Source organism: Anomaloglossus baeobatrachus, chromosome 11 (assembly GCF_048569485.1).
Source record: "Anomaloglossus baeobatrachus isolate aAnoBae1 chromosome 11, aAnoBae1.hap1, whole genome shotgun sequence".
Lineage (NCBI taxonomy): Eukaryota > Metazoa > Chordata > Amphibia > Anura > Aromobatidae > Anomaloglossus > Anomaloglossus baeobatrachus.
Window position 1 is genome coordinate 140,523,670 of NC_134363.1, and position 23,134 is coordinate 140,546,803.

At 48.1% G+C, this 23,134-nt stretch overlaps 1 protein-coding gene across 1 annotated transcript in view; it reads left to right on the forward strand.

Moving 5' to 3' along the window:
- Positions 1-23,134, forward strand: part of LOC142255977 (putative oxidoreductase YteT) — a 198,269-nt gene that overhangs the window by 10,493 nt on the left and 164,642 nt on the right. The window contains exons 2-3 of the mRNA XM_075327445.1: positions 12,473-12,511; positions 19,687-19,797. Coding sequence (XP_075183560.1) covers positions 12,473-12,511; positions 19,687-19,797 — 150 coding nt within the window. The remainder of the gene's footprint in view (positions 1-12,472; positions 12,512-19,686; positions 19,798-23,134) is intronic.

The window sequence follows — 23,134 nt, forward strand, 5'->3', positions numbered from 1 at the left end:
CATAGGTTTCCCAAGCCTGAGAATACCAGCCCGCAGCTGTTGGCTTTATCATGGCTGGGTATCAAAATTGGGGGGGGACCGAATGCCGTTTTTTTTTTTTTTTTTTTTTTTATTTTAAATTATTTATTTAAATAATAAAAAAGCAGTATGTGGTTCCTCTGATTTTGATACACAGCCAAGATAAGCGCACGGCTGGAGCTTGCAGCCTGTAGCTGTATGCTTTATTTGTGGTGGTATTATAATATGGGGGGACCCTACGACAATGTTTATTTAGTTTTATACAACGATAGGCACCCGCAGACAGGGTCTGTGATTGGTTGCAGTCCGACACTCTGCAGTCAGTCACCCCACCCAGCCTGAGTGACAACCAATCACAGACACAGGGACTGACAGTGGGCGGGGGATGCAGTAAATATGAATGAGCAATAATGAGCGGCCCCAGAAGAAGAGTGAGCGGACGCAGAAGCAGTTACAGTAACGCTGGAGAATCAGCAAGTAAAGCGCGCCTGCTACAATCCCCCTATCCCTTCTACCACCATCTTTAAGCGCCGGATTCTGGCCCTTACATGGGGACCGGCATCTGGCCATATATCCGTGATCAATTCCAGGCCAGACATGTTTTTTGTTTTTTTTTTAATCTGGTTAGACCCGCCGGTCCTGGTTATCTGTGAGTCCACCCATCACAATTCCTGATGATTGACAGTTTAGGCATGGCTGAGCAGCTGGCCTGAACCCTGCACTATATTTGAGGCTTCTGGCAGTGTGAGCCTTGCCTCTCCAGCATCAGAGCAGGGCAGAGGCACTGAAGCTGGCCGGATACAGAGCAATATTTGCAAGCAGTATAGCTAACAGCTTGCAAGTGTTTTCTATTGTCTAGGAAACCGGACATCACTGAGGTGTCTGTAATCTTGACAACAAGCTGTAAACTTTAGAATTAAAGATCCATCCATTGTTGAGAATGGAGAGGATCGTTAATAAGCGGTAAATTGCAGAGTTCCTTGCTTTTACCAGCACTTTGAAGATGTACCAATTATACCACGAGACAACACTTTTTAATTCCTTTGCATTGGAGCCCCATTCCTGCCAGCTCAGAAAGGTGGCCCGATCTTGAGATGGGATCCTAATTTACTGGATATTTATGCAGTTTCCTATGGCTATATCATAAATGTCTGAGGAACATTTTTTTTTTTTTGTTTTTTTGCTACCATGTGGCCATTGTAGGTGTCCATACAAGAATTCGCAAAACAATTCCAGTATCTCTCTTGACTAGGGTTATTATTATTATTATTATTTATTTATAGAGCACCATTGATTCCATGGTGCTGTACATGAGAAGGGGGTTACATACAAAATGCATGTACAAGTTACAGTAGACAGACTAGTACAGAGGGAAGAGGGCCCTGCCCTTGCGGGCTTACATTCTATAGGATTATGGGGAGGAGACAGTAGGTGGGGTGTAGGTGGACTAGGGTTGAGCGGATTGCTAATAATCCGGTTCCGGCGGATCAGTGGCGGGTCAACAAGGAAGTCCGAGATCCGATCCGGAATCCGGGGCAATATATGGAGAGAGAGGGAGAGAGAGGGAGAGAGAGGGAGAGAGAGGGAGAGACTCGAATGGTTGGTAAACGCCACTCTGCTCCTCCTAGTGTCAGATTGACTCATGGGTTGCTCAAGGCAACAGATCCAGCACTGCTACATCCTCCTGTTGCTGGAGAATCTAAACCTAGCTGTAAGGACTGGTAAGACTCTGCAGGAGTGTAACGGGGTGCCGGGGGTACCTCGGGGGGTGTAGTCGTGGCCCCTTTGGGTGACAGGCTAACCCCCGGCCCTGCCGTCACTATTGGGACAGGGGAATGTTTGGTGGGGCAGAGTGTGGATGAAGGGAGCACGCTGACAGACTCAGGAAAATTCCGCAGGCAGGCATCAGTTGAACCAAAAGGCATTTTATTACACGTATCCTCACAACAGGCTCAATGCACAAATCTTGTAGCGTCAAATCACAATTCCTGCCGGGGACACTGTTCCTGTCTTCTCTTTTCAGGGGCCTTGCCCGGCTACTCTAGTTTTCTTCACCTAGGCTCACACTCCGGCTACTGCAGAATTGACCCACACACTTCTGCTTCACCAACAAGGCCTCTTCAGGTCCCACCCGTACACTGCTGGTTCCCGATCCGGTCACTTTCCTTTTCCTTTCTTTTGCTATCTGCCACCATAGCTCCCACACTCTGCCCCCGTTGCTTCTCCCCCGTCCCAGCAGAAACTGACTTCTCACTCTAGCAACCTCTCACCCTCCCCCTAGACCGTCCGGCTCCTCCTCTCTCCTGTACTGTTCCTATGGGGACAGCCGTCCCACCCTGACATCTAGGGAGAGGAAACCCGTAAAACACTGTAAAACACAATTAACATTTTTAACTTCCCCAGCATGGGGTATCTTCAGGGGGGGAAAACTGCGCCTCCGTGTAAGGGATCCGTCCACCCCTTACGTTCCTCCCCTCTTTTTGCCTTAGCCTCCCGGCAAGGCTCGCATCTGTAAGACAAAATCCTAACCAGCAAGGCAATCTCTTTATAAAACTTTAAAACCTTCATGTAAAAACACAACCAATGGGCACACAAGTCCGGCGCCCGGAGTCCCTCCAAGGGAGCTCCCGGTCTTTGTTGCATGTTTGCCCAGAGGCCCTCAACAGGCGCTCCCGGTCTTGGCTGGTCTTCTGCCCGGAGGCTCTCCCAGCACTCCCGATATTTGTAGGCAAGAAGCAACAGACAATAAAAATCTCCGTCACAATCACGGAGGGAGTCCTTGCACAGTCCGGCATCAGGCTCCTTCCGGGCTCGGTAGCTTGAACGTTGCTGCAACTATAAATCTTCACCGGTTCTTCCAACAATACCGGTTCTCAACACAGATATGTCCATCACCTCCAATCGCTATGGTTCATGCGGGGTGGTAGGCGCGCAGCCATTCAGCCCGCTGGGCCCTCACATAATCGGAGAGGGATTGGCCGGGCAAGCGGCGCAGCCTTCGGAACGGTTCATAATCGGCCGGTGACTCTGATTCCTCTGCCTCCGGTTTCGGCTCCTCGGCCCCCGACGGGGGTGACGGTGTAGCTGGACGGGACGGCTGGGGACTACCAACAACGACCACCGGGTGCGTCACCATACTCTGGCGAATCGCCAATACCGCCGGTGTTCCCTTTTCCAGCTCGGCTACCGGTCCTGTAACTACTTCTGGCGACACCGCCAGGGTGTTTCTTGGTCGACAGACTTCAGCCAGCACCGGTCTCTGCTGCATACGTCTCCGGTACTGACATTCCTACCACTCGATCTCCTGTTGCCACTGTGCGGCCTCTTGGACAGTGGGCATCCGGGTCACCCCCACTGCAAATAGGCCCCGGCATCCTACTTCTCTCCGGAACTTCACTTTCTCCCCCGGGTACAGGGTATGGAGACGTTGGGGTAACCCCTCAATGTCCAGATTGACCCGATTATAAAAAAAAAATGATCCCCGGTCTCATCGTCTTCTATGAACCCGTATCCCTCGGCCTGATTAAATTTGACCACGGTGCCAATGCTACACTGCCGGTCAAATTCTTCACTAAGGGGTCCGGCCATCATCTCCCTGGCCACGGTCTCGGCCAGAAGCCTTTCTTGCACCGGATCTATCTCAGGCGGCGGGGACTGTCGTCGGGTTAGGAGCGCCGGCTTCACCGGTTCCCAGAAAAATCCCCACTCATCTTCTTCAAACTCCGGGGCATGTTGCTCTCCCGGGGCCAGAACTTCTGTGGGGGCTGGAGGTCCTACCTTGACTGGCGTAACCACCTCCGGACTCTGGAGGGGTGTTGCCAGTGTCTCGCTTCCCGGCTGCAGTTGCGTCTTGTAAGTGGCCCGGACTTCCGTGGATGTTTCTCCGGTCACGGCATCCCACGAAGTGACCCACGTAACTTTTGCGGGCAGCTGCGGACCTCCTGGCACAGCCGGTAACTTTACGGTAAGCGCCTCCTCGGCTACCCTCTGCCTCGGGCGTCCTCTGCCCAGGCTGGTTGTCACCAGCGCGCCCGCTGCAGCTCGCTGCTTTGTCTGCGTCTCCATCTCACTTGGAGCCAGCTGTTGAGTTGGCGTCTCCTGCGGCTCTTCCTGTAATGGCACCGGGGAAGGTGGAGGCGCGCCTTCTTTTCCCGCTCTTGGATACACTCCACCCCTAGCCTCACTCACCAGGTCAACCCAGCATAGGCGACGCCTCTTTTTCTCTGTAGCGCCGCCCGCGTCTCTAGTCTTCATCAGAATCTTGGGGCCAGTACCTCCCCTCTTTGGGCGGCGCACTCTGCACTTCTTTTTCTTCGCCGGCCAGCTCAGGGTTTTTCGTTTGGCGCCAATTTTCCGCGCGCTCCCTGTGTTCGTGAAGACGGCGGCCATCTTAGCGCCGTCTTGCGACTGGTCAAACGCCTTAGGCACCACTTGGTCTTCCCATTCTTGGGTCGGGACCCTCCGCAGATAGTCCGCATCCTGCCGACTACGCCACTTGTAACGGGGTGCCGGGGGTGCCTCGGGGGGTGTAGTTGTGGCCCCTTTGGGTGACAGGCTAACCCCCGGCCCCGCCGTCACTATTGGGACAGGGGAATGTTTGGTGGGGCAGAGTGTGGATGAAGGGAGCATGCTGACAGACTCAGGAAAATTCCGCAGGCAGGCATCAGTTGAACCAAAAGGCATTTTATTACACGTATCCTCACAACAGGCTCAATGCACAAATCTTGTAGCGTCAAATCACAATTCCTGCCGGGGACACTGTTCCTGTCTTCTCTTTTCAGGGTCCTTGCCCGGCTACTCTAGTTTTCTTCACCTAGGCTCACACTCCAGCTACTGCAGAATTGACCCACACACTTCTGCTTCACCAACTAGGCCTCTTCAGGTCCCACCCGTACACTGCTGGTTCCCGATCCGGTCACTTTCCTTTTCCTTTCTTTTGCTATCTGCCACCATAGCTCCCACACTCTGCCCCCGTTGCTTCTTCTCCCCCGTCCCAGCAGAAACTGACTTCTCACTCTAGCAACCTCTCACCCTCCCCCTAGACCGTCCGGCTTCTCCTCTCTCCTGTACTGTTCCTATGGGGACAGCCGTCCCACCCTGACATCTAGGGAGAGGAAACCCGTAAAACACTGTAAAACACAATTAACATTTTTAACTTCCCCAGCGTGGGGTATCTTCAGGGGGGGAAAACTGCGCCTCCGTGTAAGGGATCCGTCCACCCCTTACAGGAATGTTGCTCCTCCGCCCAATCCGCTGTCAATGGTGGATTTGTAAGGCAACTCCATCTGTCACAGTTTGCCGCCACTTTGGTGCAAGTAAGCTTGTCTTGTTCTATGCCTGGCTGCATTTCTGTTTGTCTCTCCAAATACCAACCTAGTTTGTGTGCCTATATATCCTGATCTCTCTGCTCCTGACACCAACTACGGTATATCTTGAGATCCGGTGCTGCCTACCGCAACCTCGGACTGTCTGACTCCATCTCTGCCTGTGCCCTCTGTAGTTCATATGTCTGCCTTGACTTATCGGTCAGCTGCCACAGATCTGGAGAATGCCCTGTGGATGGTACCTGGTGACTACATGCTGCCCAGCCTATCCTCCCCACCAGAGGCTCCAGGTAGTCGCTTAGCTACGCCCCTCCAGAGTAAGAACTTTGTCAGTGTTGGCCACTAAGAACCGTTAATCTTTATTTTTATACAGTGTGCTGCCCCTGCAGCGGTCAAACCGCTCGGATCCGAGGTGTCGTGGCTCGAGGGTCTCCGGACCCAGGGGCTCGCTGCCACTTCAAATGGGAAGGGAGTATTTACAGGGGAGTAGAGTTTGTGACGCCACCCGTGGTGCGCGGTAAGGGGAGAGTACCGCCGCTGACGATGGGAGTACCCGGGGTACATGAAGTGGGGCAGCCAGATGTCGTTCCCTCCACGGGTAGGGGAGGCCCTTGGACTCATGATGGAGAGGTGTAGGGGAGCGTGGTGCAGATCGGAAGCAGGGGAGATGGCTGTGTACTCACTCAGGTAGATTTGATAGGAAAGTGACCGCAAAATAGACTAAGACACCAAGGTAAACCAAGTCTCTTGGTACCACTGCCCTCTTGGGGGAGCTCGTCCGGGTGTCCATCCCCTCTGGTACTGCCGGATGGTCCGGAGCCTTTCTCCGTGCACTAATTTTGGATTGTTCTGGTGGCCCATTGGCGTTCAGCTGTCCGGGTCCCGCTCCCTCCTTCGTGGTAGTGGAGCTGTGCTCTAAGGGGCTCACGCTTGGGATTTTTGCAGGCTGCATGGATTGGAAAGCCCTATCCCCCTCGTTGCGCTAGTGCCCTCGATCTCTGAGCTTCTTGGGGACAGTACATGAAGACACTATCCTCCACAAGGTAATTGCCGGGTCGCCTGAAGCTACTCCCTGACCTAGGGTCCTGTACCCCGCCGTGTTTTTGGTCCCGGATCGGTTATTCGGCTTGAGATGCTGTCCATCCTCTAAGACCGGGTCAGGCACCCAGCCTCAATACCCTGCGACCGGGTCTCCGACTCCTCCGGTGGGCCACACCACCGTCTGCGACCCAACTAACTACCCACAGGGAGCCACTACTCCTCAGCTCCTCACTTCTTGAGGGCTAACCCTGTTCTCTGCTCACTTCCCTCCCAACAACCTACCCCAACCCCTAGGTGGGCAGCCCTATTCCAGCTAGGCAGCCCACTGCTGTGTCTGACAGGTGTGGTGCGAGGCGTGGTTGGGATTTGTATGCGGATGGAAGCAGTACCATAGGTTGGGAACCCGGAACCATGAGGGATTGAGTCCTGTACCAAAAGATAAAGAGGGTACAGGGGCGTCACAATAGCACCAACATATTCTTCAGCGTTTTACATACAGTATATCAGCAACACTGTCCCCACTGGGGCTCACAATATAAATTTCCTATCTGTATGTCTTTGGAGTGTGGAAGGAAACCGGAGAACCTGGAGGACACCCACAAAAACACAGGGAGAACATACAAACTCCTTGCAGATGTTGTCCTTGGGATTTGAACCCAGGATCCCAGCGCAGCTATACTGCAGTGCTAACCACTGAGTTGTCACCTATCCACAGATACATTGTCAGGAGAGAATTGGGCTGGATCCTTACTCAACTGGAAGCGAGCTATTGGGATTGAAACTGAACAGGACTGAGCAGCTTGCAGTGTATTATAACATATGTAAGCTGCAGAAGAAAAGTAGTTAAATGTTTTTAATGAAAACCAATTTCTGAAATCTTTAAATCTTTATATGGGACAATAAATAAATTTCACTTAAAACATGAAAGATGTTCATATCTTGAAGGGTTACTACTAGTGTTGAGTGGATCCGAACTGTAAAAATCCGGATCCGCGCGGTTTCAGCATCCGACCCGGACGCGGGAATCCAGCTGCACGATCCGGATCCGTGTTTTTTTTTTTTTTTTTTTTTCCTTTTACTCTCTCACTCTCTCTCTCGTGTCCCGGATCTGCTCCCCATTCACATACATGGGTCCGGATTCCGGATCGGATCCGGACTTCTTTTCCAACTCGCGACGGATCCGGCGGACCCGGATTATTAGAAGTCCGCTCAACTCTAGTTACTACCTGTGAAATCTTCAAGCAATGAACTGATAGGAGTCAATGTTGTGTATTCTGGAGATGCCATCATTGTCTATGTAAAACACTAAAAATATTAAGAATACATTGTAACCTGTAAAACCCCTTTAAGAATATGACCTCCGGGTTCCTCCCTTACCCTCATTTCCCCTGGCTGTGGGTTTTTCTCTTTCCTTGAATATGTAGGTTTGCTTTTGTAGAAATGAAAAGTATATACTGAAGTGTAACAGTGTATTTTTCTTGCTGCTAGAAATTAGCATGGTACAAAGGGTTGTTTCTGGGTCACTGCTTTCTTCAATTCTAGGTCAAAGACCGTTTTCAGCTGTGGTTTGGCAAATCCCGTACTTCTTTATAATGCATTCTTTCATTTTTGCTTGTCATTTTAAAATTGCAGATTGTAAAAACTTACAAAAATCATTTACAACCTGAAAATAAAAAAATGAATTACAAGAATACGATAGCGAATAGTTTTACAATGTGAGCTATTTTACTTTTTATCTACCCTTTTAAGCAAGCTACGGTAGTTTTTTCCATGTCTTTTTTTTTTTTTGGGAGAGAACTAAACCTGTCGTACATATAGATCCAAAATTTGAAAGCCTATATTGCCCAAATTTTGCAAAGTTGCAAACTATAATATGTCCATATCCCTTTCTTCTGGTATTGTCTTTGCTCTGGTGGAAGACCAGACATGCAATATAAGACTCGGGTGTTTCTAGAAGAGGAAGGATAGTGACAAGTCCGTAATCTAATGTTGACTAAGCTGAAATTTAGGAACCCCTAAGGGACTTTGGACACATCATTTTTTTTTTTTAAAGGGAATCAGTCACTAGGGTTTTGCTATATAATCTGATAACCGCATGATATAGGGGCTAAGATCCTGATTCAAGCAATGTGTCACCTACTTAGCTGCTTAAGCGGGCTTTACACGCTGCGATATCGGTCCCGATATCGCCAGCGTGGGTACCCGCCCCATCTGTTGTGCGACACGGGCAAATTGCTGCCCGTGCCGCACAACATCGCCCAGACCCGTCACACATACTTACCTGCCCGGCGACGTCGCTGTGACCGGCGAACCGCCTCCTTTCTAAGGGGGCAGTCCGTACAGCGTCACAGTGATGTCACTGAGCGGCCGCCCAATAGCAGCGGATGGGAGGAGCTGAGCGGGACGTAACATCCCGCCCACCTCCTTCCTTCCGCATAGCGGCCGGGAGGCAGGTAAGGGGAGCTTCCTCGTTCCTGCGGTGTCACACGGAGCGATGTGTGCTGCCGCAGGAACGAGGAACAACCTCGTTACTGCTGCAGTAACGATATTTGAGAATGGACCCCCATGTCACCGATGAGCGATTTTTGCACGTTTTTGCAACGATGCAAAATCGCTCATCGGTGTCACACGCAACGGCATCGCTAATGCGGACGGATGTGCGTCACCAATTCCGTGACCCCAACGAGTTCGCATTAGCGATGTTGTAGCGTATAAAGCCCCCTTTAGTGTAGTTTTCACAAAATCTTTGTTTTATCAGCAGGATATTATCATTATTAGACTACTTAGCCTGCTACCAGGTAGTCCAACCACGCCCCCCCAATTGGCAGCCTTCAGTTTATATATAGTGTACACAGAAATCTGACATATAGTGTACACAGAAATCTGACAATCAGTGGTGTGCGCAGAGTTATACAGAGCTCCATATTCAGAGAACTGCTAGATTTGCAGAAGATTAAATTTATTCAAAACTGCAGCAAGCAGCCCAGTAAGTGACACATCGCTGGAATCAGGGTTTCTGCCCCTACATTATGCTGCTCTCAGGTGTGGAAGCAAAAACCTGGTGACAGATTAACCTATTATCTACCAATGTCCTATTTTTGGGACGCCTAATCTTTTGCCTAAAATTCATTCATTAAATTAAATTAATTAATCATTAATCAATTCATTTAATTCATTCATGAAATTAATTAATTTTGCTTAAATTTCATTTTCATTTTTAATTTCTATTTTTTTTTTTCATTAAAAATTTGTAATTTAATTTAAAAAAAATGTAAATTTCTAATTTGGCAAGTAATGGGTTAATTAATCATTTTCACCTGCTTCCTAGACCAGTGGTGAAAGGTTTTCTGACCACTTTGCACCGTAGCAATATGAGTACATACAGTATATATTTATCAAGGCGGACCAGTAGCACACCGTCTTTAGAGTTGTGATATTACTCTGCTGTCATCTTGGGCAATATAGTCTAGTCGTGCCCTTGGTCAATGTGCTCGATTGTTTCCCATGGACCGATGGCACCAGCCAAGGTATATGTGATGGACATGTTCTTTTTTTTCCTCCATTTAAAGTGAACCTTGTAAGGTGCAATAAGCACCCAGAAACACGAGCAGTTCTGGGTGTATATTGCTAATCCCTGGGTACCGCCTCACTAAACGACGTACCAGCGATTCCAACCACGATATGACCTGGTCAGGATCGCTGGTGCGTTGCTACATGGTCGCTGGTGAGCTGTCAATCAGGCAGATCTCACCAGTGACCAGCCACCAGCGACACGTGGAAGCGATGCTGCACTTGGTAACTAAGGTAAATATTGAGTAAAAAAGCAACGCGCTTCGCTTGGTTACCCGATATTTACCTTGGTTACCAGCGCACACCGCTTAGCGCTGGCTCCCTGCACTCGTAGCCAGAGTACACATCGGGTTAATAAGCAAACTGCTTTGCTTATTTACCCGATGTGTACTCTGGCTACGTGTGCAGGGAGCAGGGAGACGGCACTGGCAGCGTGAGAGCCGCGAACGCTAGTAACCAAGGTAAATATCGGGTAACAAAGCAAAGGGCTTTGCTTGGTTACCCGATGTGTACCTTGGTTACCAGCATCCGCAGCTGTCAGAAGCCGGCTCCCTGCCCCTGCACATTCAGATCGTTGCTCTCTCGCTGTCAAACACAGCGATGTGTGCTTCACAGCGGGAGAGCAACGTCCAAAAAAATGAACCAGCGCTGTGTGTAACGAGCAGCGATCTCACAGCAGGGGCCAGATCGCTGCTCAGTGTCACACACAGCGAGATCGCTAATGAGGTCACTGCTGCGTCACAAAAACCGTGACTCAGCAGCGATCTTGCTATGTGAGAAGTACCCCTAACTGTCCCTGTATACACTAGCATAGAAAAAGAGTTCTTTAGAAAAGTATTTCTTAAGATTCTTTACGATATGCTAATAAGCGCAGGAACTAGTCGCAAGAGTGTTATATCCCCCGACTAGTCAGCCCTCTTAGCACGCCTCTGTGGGTGTGCTAACATGCTATTCAATGCCCATTGCTTTAGGGTCAGTGCGCATGATCAGAATGCCCGGTCATGCGCACTGTGAAGCCGGGGGTACGCGTCCTGGCTTCAGAAAGGTCTAGTGCTCAGGACCTGAAGTGCCGGGGACTTCTGATCATGCACGCTGACCCTAAAACCAGTGCTCTGAAGCGGTCACAACAAACACAGGTACGCTGTAGCTTAATACGGACCTGGGTAGTGAGATTGGTCCTAATTAGGGATGATCGAATACCTCAAATATTCGGCTTCGCGAATATTTTCCGAATAGGCCGCCGCTATTCGAGAATATTCGATGTGCTATGTATGTCTATGGGAAACCCGAATAACAACTATTCTGAACTATTCGGGCTTCCCATTGACTTACATTGCGCATCGAATATTCGCATAGCGGCGACCAATTCGGAAAATATTCGCAAAGCCGAATATTTGAGGTATTCGATCATCCCTAGTCCTAATAATTGGAGACAGAAATACAGATGACATACAGGTCTATGGTTGGTTCAGAAGGCATACAAGAAAACTATCCAGATGTTGGTACATACTGTATAGAGGGCAGTGCAGATCTAGTTAAAGGGAATCTGTCACCAGGTTTTTGATCCCCCATCTGAGAGCAGCGTAATGTAGAGACAGAGACCCTGATTCCAGCTATGTGTCACTTACTGAGCTGTTTTTTGTCATTTTGATAAAATCATTGTTTTCTCTGCTGCAGATCTAGCAGTTATACAGAGCTCATGAATATCCTGGACTACCTGTGGCACAAGTAGTCCTGTAATGATAATCTCCTGCTGCTTAAGCAGTGATTTTATTAAAATGACAACAAACGGCCCAGTACGTGACACATCGCTAGAATCAGGATCTCTGCCCCTACATTATGCTGCTCTCAGATTAGGTGGCAAAAACCTGGCGACAAATTCCCTTTACAGGAGTTTTCTGAAAACCTTTAATCCCAGGAGCAGCTTGTTTACATAAAAATCAGCGCCTTACTCACCCTCCCTGGGTCCAGCACTGAGTCTCTGCCACTCCTCGCAGAGTCAGTTATTGTCTGCAGCGCTGACGATACATTGACAACTCTGCAGCCAATCAGTGAGCGCAGCAGCTGTGGACAACTCCACCGCTAAACTTGCTTATTGGCTGCAGAGCTGTCGAGCCAACCTTAGCAATGCAAACAATTACGGACACCGCTCGTCTTCAGATCCATGGTCACAGACTACAAACAGACCCTTCTGCTTTCCATTCCGCTGTCTGTAGGTCAACAAGAAAGGTGCGCAAATAATTAGAACACATGACTACAGAATGTTTGTTTGTAGTCTGTTACCATGGAAACGTATAGCTCTGCAAGGGCACTGTTGATAAAAAGTGGAGAACCATTTTAAATTACGTTTATTGGAGCAATCAGTGATTGCAGAGGTTGATGCTCCATATAACATAGAAATATTTACATTAACCCATGAGGGCAAGAAAATTCCGTACACTTTATACACTGATCTTACCGTATTTAGGGCTGTCATATCTGATAATATACCTAATGCAAATTATTTCTCTTTATTTCAGGATCCCCAAACGTCAGAAAGCCTGTTTGACTTTGATACAGTAAGTATAAAATCACAGTTGTAAGTCTTTAGTTTAGTTGTGTAAAGTAATGTGATTCCTCACAAAAGAATCCGCCCGGAGTGCAATACAATACAACTAAATGGGGGTTTTAATAACTATTTTTAAAAACGTCTACGGGGGCGGCCATATTGCAAGCATACAACGCCTTTTTCTGTTGTATGTATAAACATTGGAGCACGGTGTGTGTTATATGCAGATTTGCCAACATCTGGGCATATACCCCATAAAGATTGCTAAAGGCTCCTATAAAATTAGATTAATCCACACTGAACCCACGTATACCGACGGGTTCAGCCGATAGTCTAATGTACACGGCCTACTGATGGTCGGGAGAAATGTCGATCCCACTTAGATTGCTAATCGGATTGTCCTATGTGGAGGCTCATATTTTATATAGGAGGCTACGTTGGCCTAATACTGTTTATAGGAGGTTATTTGGGGATAATGCTGTTTATCATGGGCGTACCCAGCGAGGGGCAGGGTGGGGGCAGCTGCCCCCCCAGAAGCAGGGGCACGGTGTAGTGGGCTGGTGCCTGTAGTGGGCCGCTGTATCTGCAGCCACCGCCGCGCTGCTCAGCACTGTGTGCATGCCGGGCACACTAGCTGCAGCAGGAGGCAGCGCGCTGTGCTGTGCCGGCCCTGCTGTGTGCTGTGTGCCCGGCATGCACACAGTGCTGAGCAGCGCGCCGGCGACGGCAGCTTCCTCCTTCTTCCTATTCAAATGTATTTGTGTCTTTCAAGCGTAAATACATTTGAACAGCGCGCCGGGTCGGGGCTCTGCCCCTGACGTGCAGCAACGTGATGAGATCAGCACATTGCCGACGTCATCACAGTGCTGCGGGTGCCAGGACACAGGAGACATCAGGATCAGGAAGCGGTAAGCACTCCATGGAGGAGCCGAAGAGACAGGTGTAATTAATGGAGGTGTGTGGGGAGGGGCTGAGGACACATAACGGGGAACATTTGTGAAGGAGACACAGCTTTGTGACAGGCAGAGGAGGAGCACTGTATTCCGAGGGAGAGGGGAGGCAGGAGTGTGTAGTGATGGGGTAGTGTAATTTGTGTCTGCAGGTGGTGATGGTGGGTGCAATGTATTATGTCTGGGGAGGGGGTAATGGAGGGTGCATTGTATTGTGTGTGGGGGGAGGGGTAATGGAGGATGCACTGTATTGTGTGTGGGGAGGGGTAATGGGGGGTACATTGTAGTGTGTGTGTGTGTGTGTGTAGGGGGTGATGGGGGTGCATTGGGTGTGTGTAGGGGGTGATGGGGGGGTGCATTGTGTGTGTAGGGGGTGATGGGGGCTGCATTGTGTGTGTGTGTGTAGGGGGTGATGGGGGGTGCATTGTGTGTGTGTGTATAGGGGGTGATGGGGGGAATTGTGTGTGTGTGTGTAGGTAGGGGGTGATGGGGGAGTGCATTGTATTTTGTGTGTGCGTGTAGGGGGGGGTGCATTGTATTGTTTGTGTGTGTGTGTTTGGGGGGGTGATGCGGGGGTGCATTGTATTGTGTGCTTGGGGAGATGGTAATGGGGGGTGCATGGTGTGTGTGTGTGTGTGTGTGTGTGTAGTGGGTGATGGGGGGATGTATTGTATTGTGTGTGTGTGGGGGGGGGGTAATGGAGTGTGCATTGTATTGTGTGTGTGTGTTTAATTTAATTCTCTTAAAATTTTCGCTTCATTCACCTTTTCCGTTCTAATATTTTACAACCTGAACGACCATGGCTTGCCCCCCCCCCCCCCTAGTTTTGATCCTGGGTACGCCCATGCTGTTTATTGAAAGCTATGTGGGACTAATACTAGTGTGTTTGTTAATACTGTCTATACGGGGCTATGTGAGGGCTTATACTGTATATAGTGGGTATGTGGGGGCTAATACTGTTTATAGGGGATTATTTTGGGCTAATACTGTCTACAATGGACTATTTTGGGGCTCATACTCTATATAGGGAGCTATGTGTGGGCTCATACTGTATATAGTAGGTCATATTTGGGGGAAATATGTCTGGGGAACGGCGGCAGCTATAGGCATAGAAGTGGTGTCTAGGTATAGTAAAGTAGCCATGCGCTACACAATGAAACCACCTATAGCGCCACCTGGTGGAAAACAACAGCTTTAGCATTTTTATCTCGAAAATGGAACGAGATAGAGAAAAAAAAGTGTATTACAAAGTTGTAGGGCATCATCAATTCAATACGAATCGACACCTTGCATACAGAAATGCTATGATTAGAACGTGTAAATCTCACAAGACTGCGGACGTGAAGCGATACCTCATGGAGACCTTCCTACAAGTCATTGGGCATGGTGGTTGCGTGCAGTGGTCTCCACGCTCATCTGACCCCATTGGACTTCTTTCTGTGAGGTCACATCAAACAGCAGGTGTATGCGACCCCTCCACCAACATTGCAGGACCTACGACGACGTATTACAGATGCTTGTGCAAACGTGTCACCTACCATATTGCACAACGAGCAGCAAGATACAGTATGCTGTCCAGAGCCCAGATGTGCATTGCAGCTGACGGGGGCCACTTTGAGCATCAAAGTTAAATGAGCGCCATATGCGTGACCTGCATTCAATGTTTTGGGGGGCTCATGGGTTTCATATCATAGCATTTCTGTATGCAAGTTGTCGATTCGTATTGAATTGATGATGCCCTACAACTTTGTAATGCACTTTTTTTCTCTTTATTTTATCCATTTTCGAGATAAAAATGCTAACTCCGTTGTTTTCCACCAGGCGGCGCTATAGGTGGATTCATTGCATAGCGCATGGCTACTTTACTATACCTAGACACCACTTCTATGCCTATAGCTGCCGCCGTTCTCAAGTTAATGGCAGTGGACAGGATATGGGTGTGCTGGTCATAATGTATATGGTGGGCTCATACTGTATATTGGGGACTATGTGGGCTCATACGATATGAGGGGTGTCAGCATACCTAATTCTGCTGAATTAAGTGATACAATTAATCCCTTCCAACTTGCACCATACATGTACGGCGGATGTTGAGAAGTGGGTGTATGGAGTGCACTCACGGAGTGAGCTCGCCCCGTAATTGGTAAGTGATGGCTGTGTGCTCTGCTCCACCCGCAATTGTTAATCTGTTAGATCCCGCTGTAAAACTCTGACAGCAGGATTTAACATACACTGGCATAGGGACACGCTATTTTAAGTGCCCATCGATGCGCCTGTGAATGGTGTCATTCCAAAATACAACTTATGCTGCAAAAAAACAAGCACTCTTATGTCTATGTGGACAGAAAAAAATAAAAGGTAATGGCTCTGGAAAGAAAGGGAGGAAAAAAATGAAAATACAAAAATGGAACTTGGCCTTGTTGTGATGGAATATAAAATAATATGTTAAGTTGTTTTTTGGGGGGGGAGTAATCAAGTTTACAGGGTGGGTATCAGGGTAATGTTGTTTGTTGTTACTGAGAGAAAGGGTTAATTATGAAAGACAAGAGGTCTTCCCTCTTGAAATGATGATGTTTTAACTTATGTTTTAACCCTTTTCCCTTTTTGTTTCTATACCCTGGTTCAAGAAAATTTAACATAATTTGCTGTTTAAAAAAAAAAAAAAAAAAATATGATTATTATATTAATTTTGAGTCAAATTATTTTCAGACTATTTGTTTGGCCTTAACACCTGTCAGTCTCTCATGTGGCCCCTCGGGAAAATTAATTGCCCATCTTTTCTATACACTATATACAGAGCTGATAATGTCACCAGTGATCTCTTTATTACCTGCACATTTTAATAATAATTTTATTCATTTATATAGCGCTATTAATTCCACAGCGCTTTACATACATTGGCAATACTGTCCCCATTGGGGCTCACAATCTAGAGTCCCTATCTGTATGTCTTTGGAGTGTGGGAGGAAACCGGAGTACCCGGAGGAAACCCACGCAAACACGGCGAGAACATACAAACTCCTATTATATAAAATCTGATGTGTATAATGTCACCAGTGATCATTATATTACTTGTACACTATATATAGAGCTCCTGTGTATAATGTCGCCAGTGTTCATTGTATTATCTGTACACATTATACCCTATATATATAGCTCCTGTATACAATGTCACCAGTGATCTCTTTATTACCTGCACATTATATATATATATGTGTATGTATGTGTGTGTATATATATATTATAAAATCTGGTGTGTATAATGTCACAAGTGATCATTATATTACTTGTACACTATATATAGAGCTCCTGTGTATAATGTCGCCAGTGTTCATTGTATTATCTGTACACATTACACCCTATATATAGAGCTCCTGCATACAATGTCACTAGTGAGCATTGTATTACCTGTACACTATATATAGAGCTCCTGTGTATAATGTCAATGATGGTAATATTAGTGTGGATCCTATGGATCTATGATATCTTGTTTTCATAAAAGACTCCAAACTACCGAAATTGGACATCACAGTTGTTGTGTGTGCACAGTAGATTTACCTGTATTTAACTGTCGATGCTCCACTATAATGGGGATAACGGCTTACAGGTATTTGTACATAGCTGTCGAGTGGGCTCCTAAACTGAACTCCTCTTCTGGGCCCCAGGCACCCCAATTTGACCCTGTGTTCCCACGTCCCCTTTCTTGGGCCACATCCCTTCATGCCTCTTTCCATTCCCTTCATGTTTCTTCTAGAGTTTCTGAATACTAGAAACTTTTCCGAGCCTCAGCTGCCTTGGAGGTTTTGGGATACCATTGTGGCGTTCTGGAGATTTGCCTGATTTTCTGGGACCTTCTGCTACAGACAGTAGATAGTGGTCAGTAAATTAGCATAAAGAAGCAATGAGACTTTGGAGACTAAATACTTTGTTTTTTACCGCTATACTTTGCCTTTCAATTAAAAAAAAAAAATAAAAAAAATAAAAGAGCAAAGAGGCGAGCAAAAATTATCGTTTGCACTTCCTAATCGTATCAATGTGAATCTCTGGTATAAATCGAAACACAAAAGCCTAATGAAAGCAAATAAAGACACACAAAAAACAAAACGTGTTTCCTAGGTCACAATCTGGCATTGAGATACAACCCATCTGTCCTGCATGATCACCAATAGAGGAAAATATAATGGATACATAGAATAGGTATAGACAGACACTACCTTCTAAAGTGATGTCTATTATATACACTAATGAAAAAAGGCACAAAACCCCGGTGATACGGAAAAATAATACCATATCTACAGAATGTAAGAAGCATAAAGAATGAGACCGTGCAACAAAGCGCCATGGGTGTAGTCACCCGGTGGAATTGGCACCGCTAATGTATTGTTACAGTATGACTTTGGTATGGTCGAGTTCTGGTGACTCCCAAACATTTTCCCCATTACTCCTTAACCAATGCTATAAAATAACCACTGACAACGGAAGTTGGATGAAATGTCCACAGCAGCCTTTATTTAAACATACAATAAATAACATAACACGATAGGGGTGAGGTCCTCGAAGCTAAAAAGTCTGGTGACACACTATGAAGAAAAAGACATGGATCGCACATCCCAAAAATACAATGATCTAAAGCCGCTAGGCAAAAAATTAAATAGAACATGAGGTTCTTTGTTACCATTCTGATCAGATTGTATTAAGCCCACTGCCACGTCACGTCAAACCTCTTGAGTGGTTCCCTAACCTGACCTTTTTGTGCGGCACTGTGCACTGACCACCGCCGCAGCGACAAAGCGCCAGCAGGGCGGGCGACCCGGTGCCTCACAGCACCCATGCTGCAAGGCGAAGCCCCCAAGGCTCCAGGCCGCGCCGCCCCACTGACACGACACCACCACAACAGCAGCCACCACACAGCACCAGCACACAGTGAGAGGAGCTGTGCACTCACTTCCCACTGGCTCCCATATGTGGACTGGTAGCAAAAAGAAGGCTGACCCCTCTTGCAGTCATTTATTTATTTAAACATACAATAAATAACATAACACGATAGGGGTGAGGTCCTCGAAGCTAAAAAGTCTAGTGATAACACATAACCCTTATCCAACATTACCTTCTCCCTGAAACCACACTTAAGGGTGCTTTACACGCTGCGACATCAGTAACAATATATCGTCGGGGTCACGTTGTTAGTGACGCACATCCGGCGCCGGTAGCGACATCGCAGCGTGTGACACCAAGGAGCAACGATCAACAATCGCAAAAGCGTCAAAAGTCGCTGATCGTTGACACGTCGCTCCTTTACATAATATAGTTGGTGGGGCATGCCACTAGTTGTTCGTCGTTCCTGCGACATCACACATCGCTATGTGTGACACCGCAGGAATGACGAACATCTCCATGCCTGCGTCCACCGGCAATGCAGAAGGAAGGATGTGGGCGGCATGTTCTGGCCGCTCATCTCCACCCCTTCTCTGCTATTTGGCTGCCGCTTAGTGACGTCGCTGTGACACCGAACGCACCTCCCCCTTGAAGGAGGGATTGTTCGGCGGTCACAGCGACATTGCTGAAAAGGTATGTGCGTGTGACGCTGCCGTAGCGATAATGTTCGCTATGGTAGCGATCACCAAATGTAGCATGAACAACGGGGGCGGGTGCTATCGAGCACGACATCGCTATCGCTAGCAATGTCGCAGCGTGTAAAGCACCCTTTACTCCCAGCCGCAACCACCAACTCGGGAGCACCAATGAACATGGGAGGGGGAAGGAGTACATTCCACACCCGGGACCCGACATTCCATTGCCGGTGTTCCCCCAAAATTACCAGACCACCAACCCAAACCGTCCAATTAAAGGGATCCACATTTCCATGGACCCCCAATCACAATTTACACCAACTTCAAGGACCCACCCACAACCGCCACAAGCCACCATGACCCTGGTACCCCTCAAACAGGGAGGGCGGGACAATCCCCTGGGACACCGCAGGTCAAAGAGGTCCTCCACCCCCTAGCCTGCCCCATATACACGCCAACGGTCTCTTGGTCCCCACCCCCCTTTACTGTAGGTCATCTCCCCTTTCCCAACCAAAGTCATGCCGACCTCCACCACCCATCCCCGGAGTGGGGGTTCCGGCCGTGTACTTTACTGTAAGTGCATGGGAACATATTTCATTGTCTTATTAGAATGATTAATGTTATTTACATCCTCCAATAATGGAAACGTTTTCTTCTTTTTCCAGCCGAGACCTGATGTAGGAGACGTGAAGTGTGCAACAGTCCTGATAGTGGGCGCTGGAAGTCGTGGGATGTGCTATACATACTATGCTGTAAACTTCCCCAAAAGAATGAAGGTACAACCATAGGGCAGCAATGGTGGACTATAACCTCCTCTATATACCCACTGGCACTTTGTGCAAGAACAGTATATGGGCCCTTTGCACTCCAATAGCTCATAATAATGCACAATCACACCTGCTTTGGAGGCGGATGTGGCCCTCTTATCTCTTGGACCCCTGTGTGGCTGCAAAGTTTGCACCAAAGATATGTCCGCCCCTGTATATACCTATAGGATCAGATAGGTTCCCACCTATGAGAAGTGATTACCTGTTGTTTATTTTCTTTAGTTGACATTTTTTTCCCCTTTTCTCTCGGTTCTTTTATAGCTGGCCATACTGTTTACTTAAAGAGAAGCTGCCATCAGGTTTAATCTGAGAGCAGCATAATGTAGAGAAAGAGCCCCTGATTCCAGTGATGTCACTTACTGGGCTGTTTTCTGTAGTTTTGATAAAAGTTTTGTCCGCAGGAAATTAGTAATGGATGAATACTAAAATATTCGGGTTCGGATTATTCAACTTGAAAATTTCATACTATTCATGTATTCGACACCAATAGCTAGTCTAGTGCAAGTCAATGGGAAACTTGAAGAATTTTCCAGTGGACTCTCCCAGGATATCTAGCGAGGTTGTAAAAATGCTGAAATGGATGAAAAAGTGCTGAAATACAATGAGAACAGAATGGAGAACTGTATGCATCTCTGAAACACGGGTTGCTTCTGGGAACAATGTTGTCAGAGTATTACGCCACTTTGACGTGTGGTCCTCTATCTGTTTGTGATAACCAGCCCAGGTAGAGTAGACAGCTGCCGCCAGTTGTGTGCTTTATCTTGGCTGTTTATCAAAAAAAAAAATGACGTGGGCTCCTGCTCATTTTTGATAACCAGCACAGATGAAGCAGATAGCTAAGGATTGGTATTCTCGGGCTGGGAAGGTCCATAGTTATTGAATCCTCCCCAGCCTAAAAATAGCAGCCCGCAGCCACTTCACAATTGGCGAATCCATTAGATGCGCCAATTGTGGCGCTCTACCCGGCTTATCCTGGTTGCCATAGTGCGGTGGCAATCTGGGTAATATATGAGGTTGATGTCATCTGTGATTTGTCAAAAATCACAGCTGCAATCAAGCCCTAGGTTCGAAATGAGACTCCCCACTTTACCAACCCTCTAAGAAAAAAGAAAAACATACACACAAAAATCCTTTATTTTAATTTGAAAACAAAAAGAAACAAAAAAACACACCCTTTTTCACCAAGTAATAAAGCCCAACAACATACCTGCAGGTCAGATGTAGTACACACTACATTCCACAACGATCATGGCTCTGCTACATCTGGAGGCTATGGCGATCATTGACATTAGAACACATGACTGCTCATCGGGCATTCGTGACACACTGAGAACAGCGTGGGAGTTGCCAGAAGTGACCTCAGCAGGTGAACTCAGTGCTGGACTGTTTGACTGCTTGTCATGGCGGCAGTGCAGTCAGACAGTCTGGTACTGAGTTCACCTGAGGTCACCTCTGTTGGTTTTCATAGTATAGTCTGTGTGAGCCAGCAGCTGTAGCCTTAGGTCAACTCAGTGCTGGAATGTTGGACTGTGCTGGCGCCATGACTTGCAGTCAGAGAGTCCGGCACTGTGTTCACCTGAGGTCACTGCTGGTGGTTCTCACAGCTGTGACCTCCGGTGAACTCAGTGTCGGACTGCGCTGCCGCTGTGACACGCAGTCAGACAGTCTGGCGCTGAGTTCACCTGAGGTCTTAGCTGATGGCTCACACAGAGGGTACTGTGAGATCCACTAGAAGTGGCCTCAGGTGAACTAAGTGTCAAACGGAATGACACAGTGGCAACACAGTCCGGTAGCTGTGAGCTCCGGAAACCTTAAAAGAGCCTTTAAGGTAGACTTTAATGTTACTGGATTTCCCAGCTGTTGTGACACCTGGAGGCTGTGAAAGCTGGAAATTCCAGGAACCTTAAATACTCCCTTAAAGGCTCCTGTCAAGTTTCTGGGACTCACAGCTGCCAGGAGCCCCTTTTGGCTGTGAGTTCGGGTAACCTTTTAGGGTACCAGACCTCACAGCCTCCGGGTCTCGCAGCAGCTGTCAACACGGCAACTTTAAGGGAGCACTTAAGGTTCCTGGAGTTTGCAGCTGTTGGGGCATCTGGAGGCTGGGAACTCTGATGAATGTTAAGCTGGTCACCGAATCACGCGTCGGGGTCTGGGCAGCGCATACTGTCAGGACTCTACTTTCAGGTGTCTAACCTCACATAAGTGTCTACCCTTTCTCTGTATGGTACACTGCACCTCCTGACTCTCCTCACACGTCCAGGATATTAACAGCTGTGCACATAGCGTATCTCCCAGGCATCTGTCATTACATTTATTATTTCTTTGGCACATGTTGTGCAGCCGGCCAGCAGATACAGAATTTTGTGCCACAGTGTTCACCTCTATTGTTTGCACATTCAATTTATCTCACTTTGCTTTTGTAACCTGCACTTTATCTTCTTTTCCCATATTTCCTGCCATGGTGCAGGCTCTGCTTACCCAATGTGACCTCTCACTATATCATTAGCTCATATCACTTTATAGCTTACACTGTAGTGTCTACAATTAATTAGGTCAGTTGTGCTCTGCTAGCTCTCATTATATTTGAGGTCAGCTTTTTCCAAGAGGTGTTTTGTACAGGACTTTACTGATACATATGTCGCGGGCGGAGGAGGGGACGCTGCGCTCACCCACTGCTCGGGTCCGGCTACTGCTGCTGCTGCTGCTCGGTGGTGGCTCGAGCGGTGGGCCGGATCCCGGGGACTCGAGTGGCGTTCCTTGCCTGTGAGTGAAAGGGGGGATTGGTGTGTGGTTTGGGGATATTGTCCGTGACGCCACCCACGGTTGTGGTGAAGTTGTGACACCACCGCTGCTCTGGACGGGGATCCCTGGAGCGATGACAGGGAGCAGCTTGGATGTTGGTTCTCCCCTCCGTGGGTAGGGGGGTTGGTTGTCCCGGGGCCCGGTGAGGGGTAGGGATGGCAGGCGGGTTACGGGGCCTGGTGAGGTGCAGGGTCGCGGGGGCAGCGCTGTGCCGCACGACACGGTGGTACTCACTCAGCCAGTAATTCACACAGAGTCTCTGGTCAAACAAACGGCTGGATGGACGGGTCCCACAGGCGGCTGCGGTTGTTCTCCTCCCGGTAGGTTGATGGTGACTGCCTTTCCCTGCACCTGTGTTGTGTGTACGGTTCCAATGGCTTCCCACCGGTAACCCGCTCCCCAGCTTGGATGGATGCTGAGGGAGCCCCTTTTGCCCGCAGGCTCTGGCCCTGGGAACTGTAGCCTTGGCGGTGACTGTGTTTCC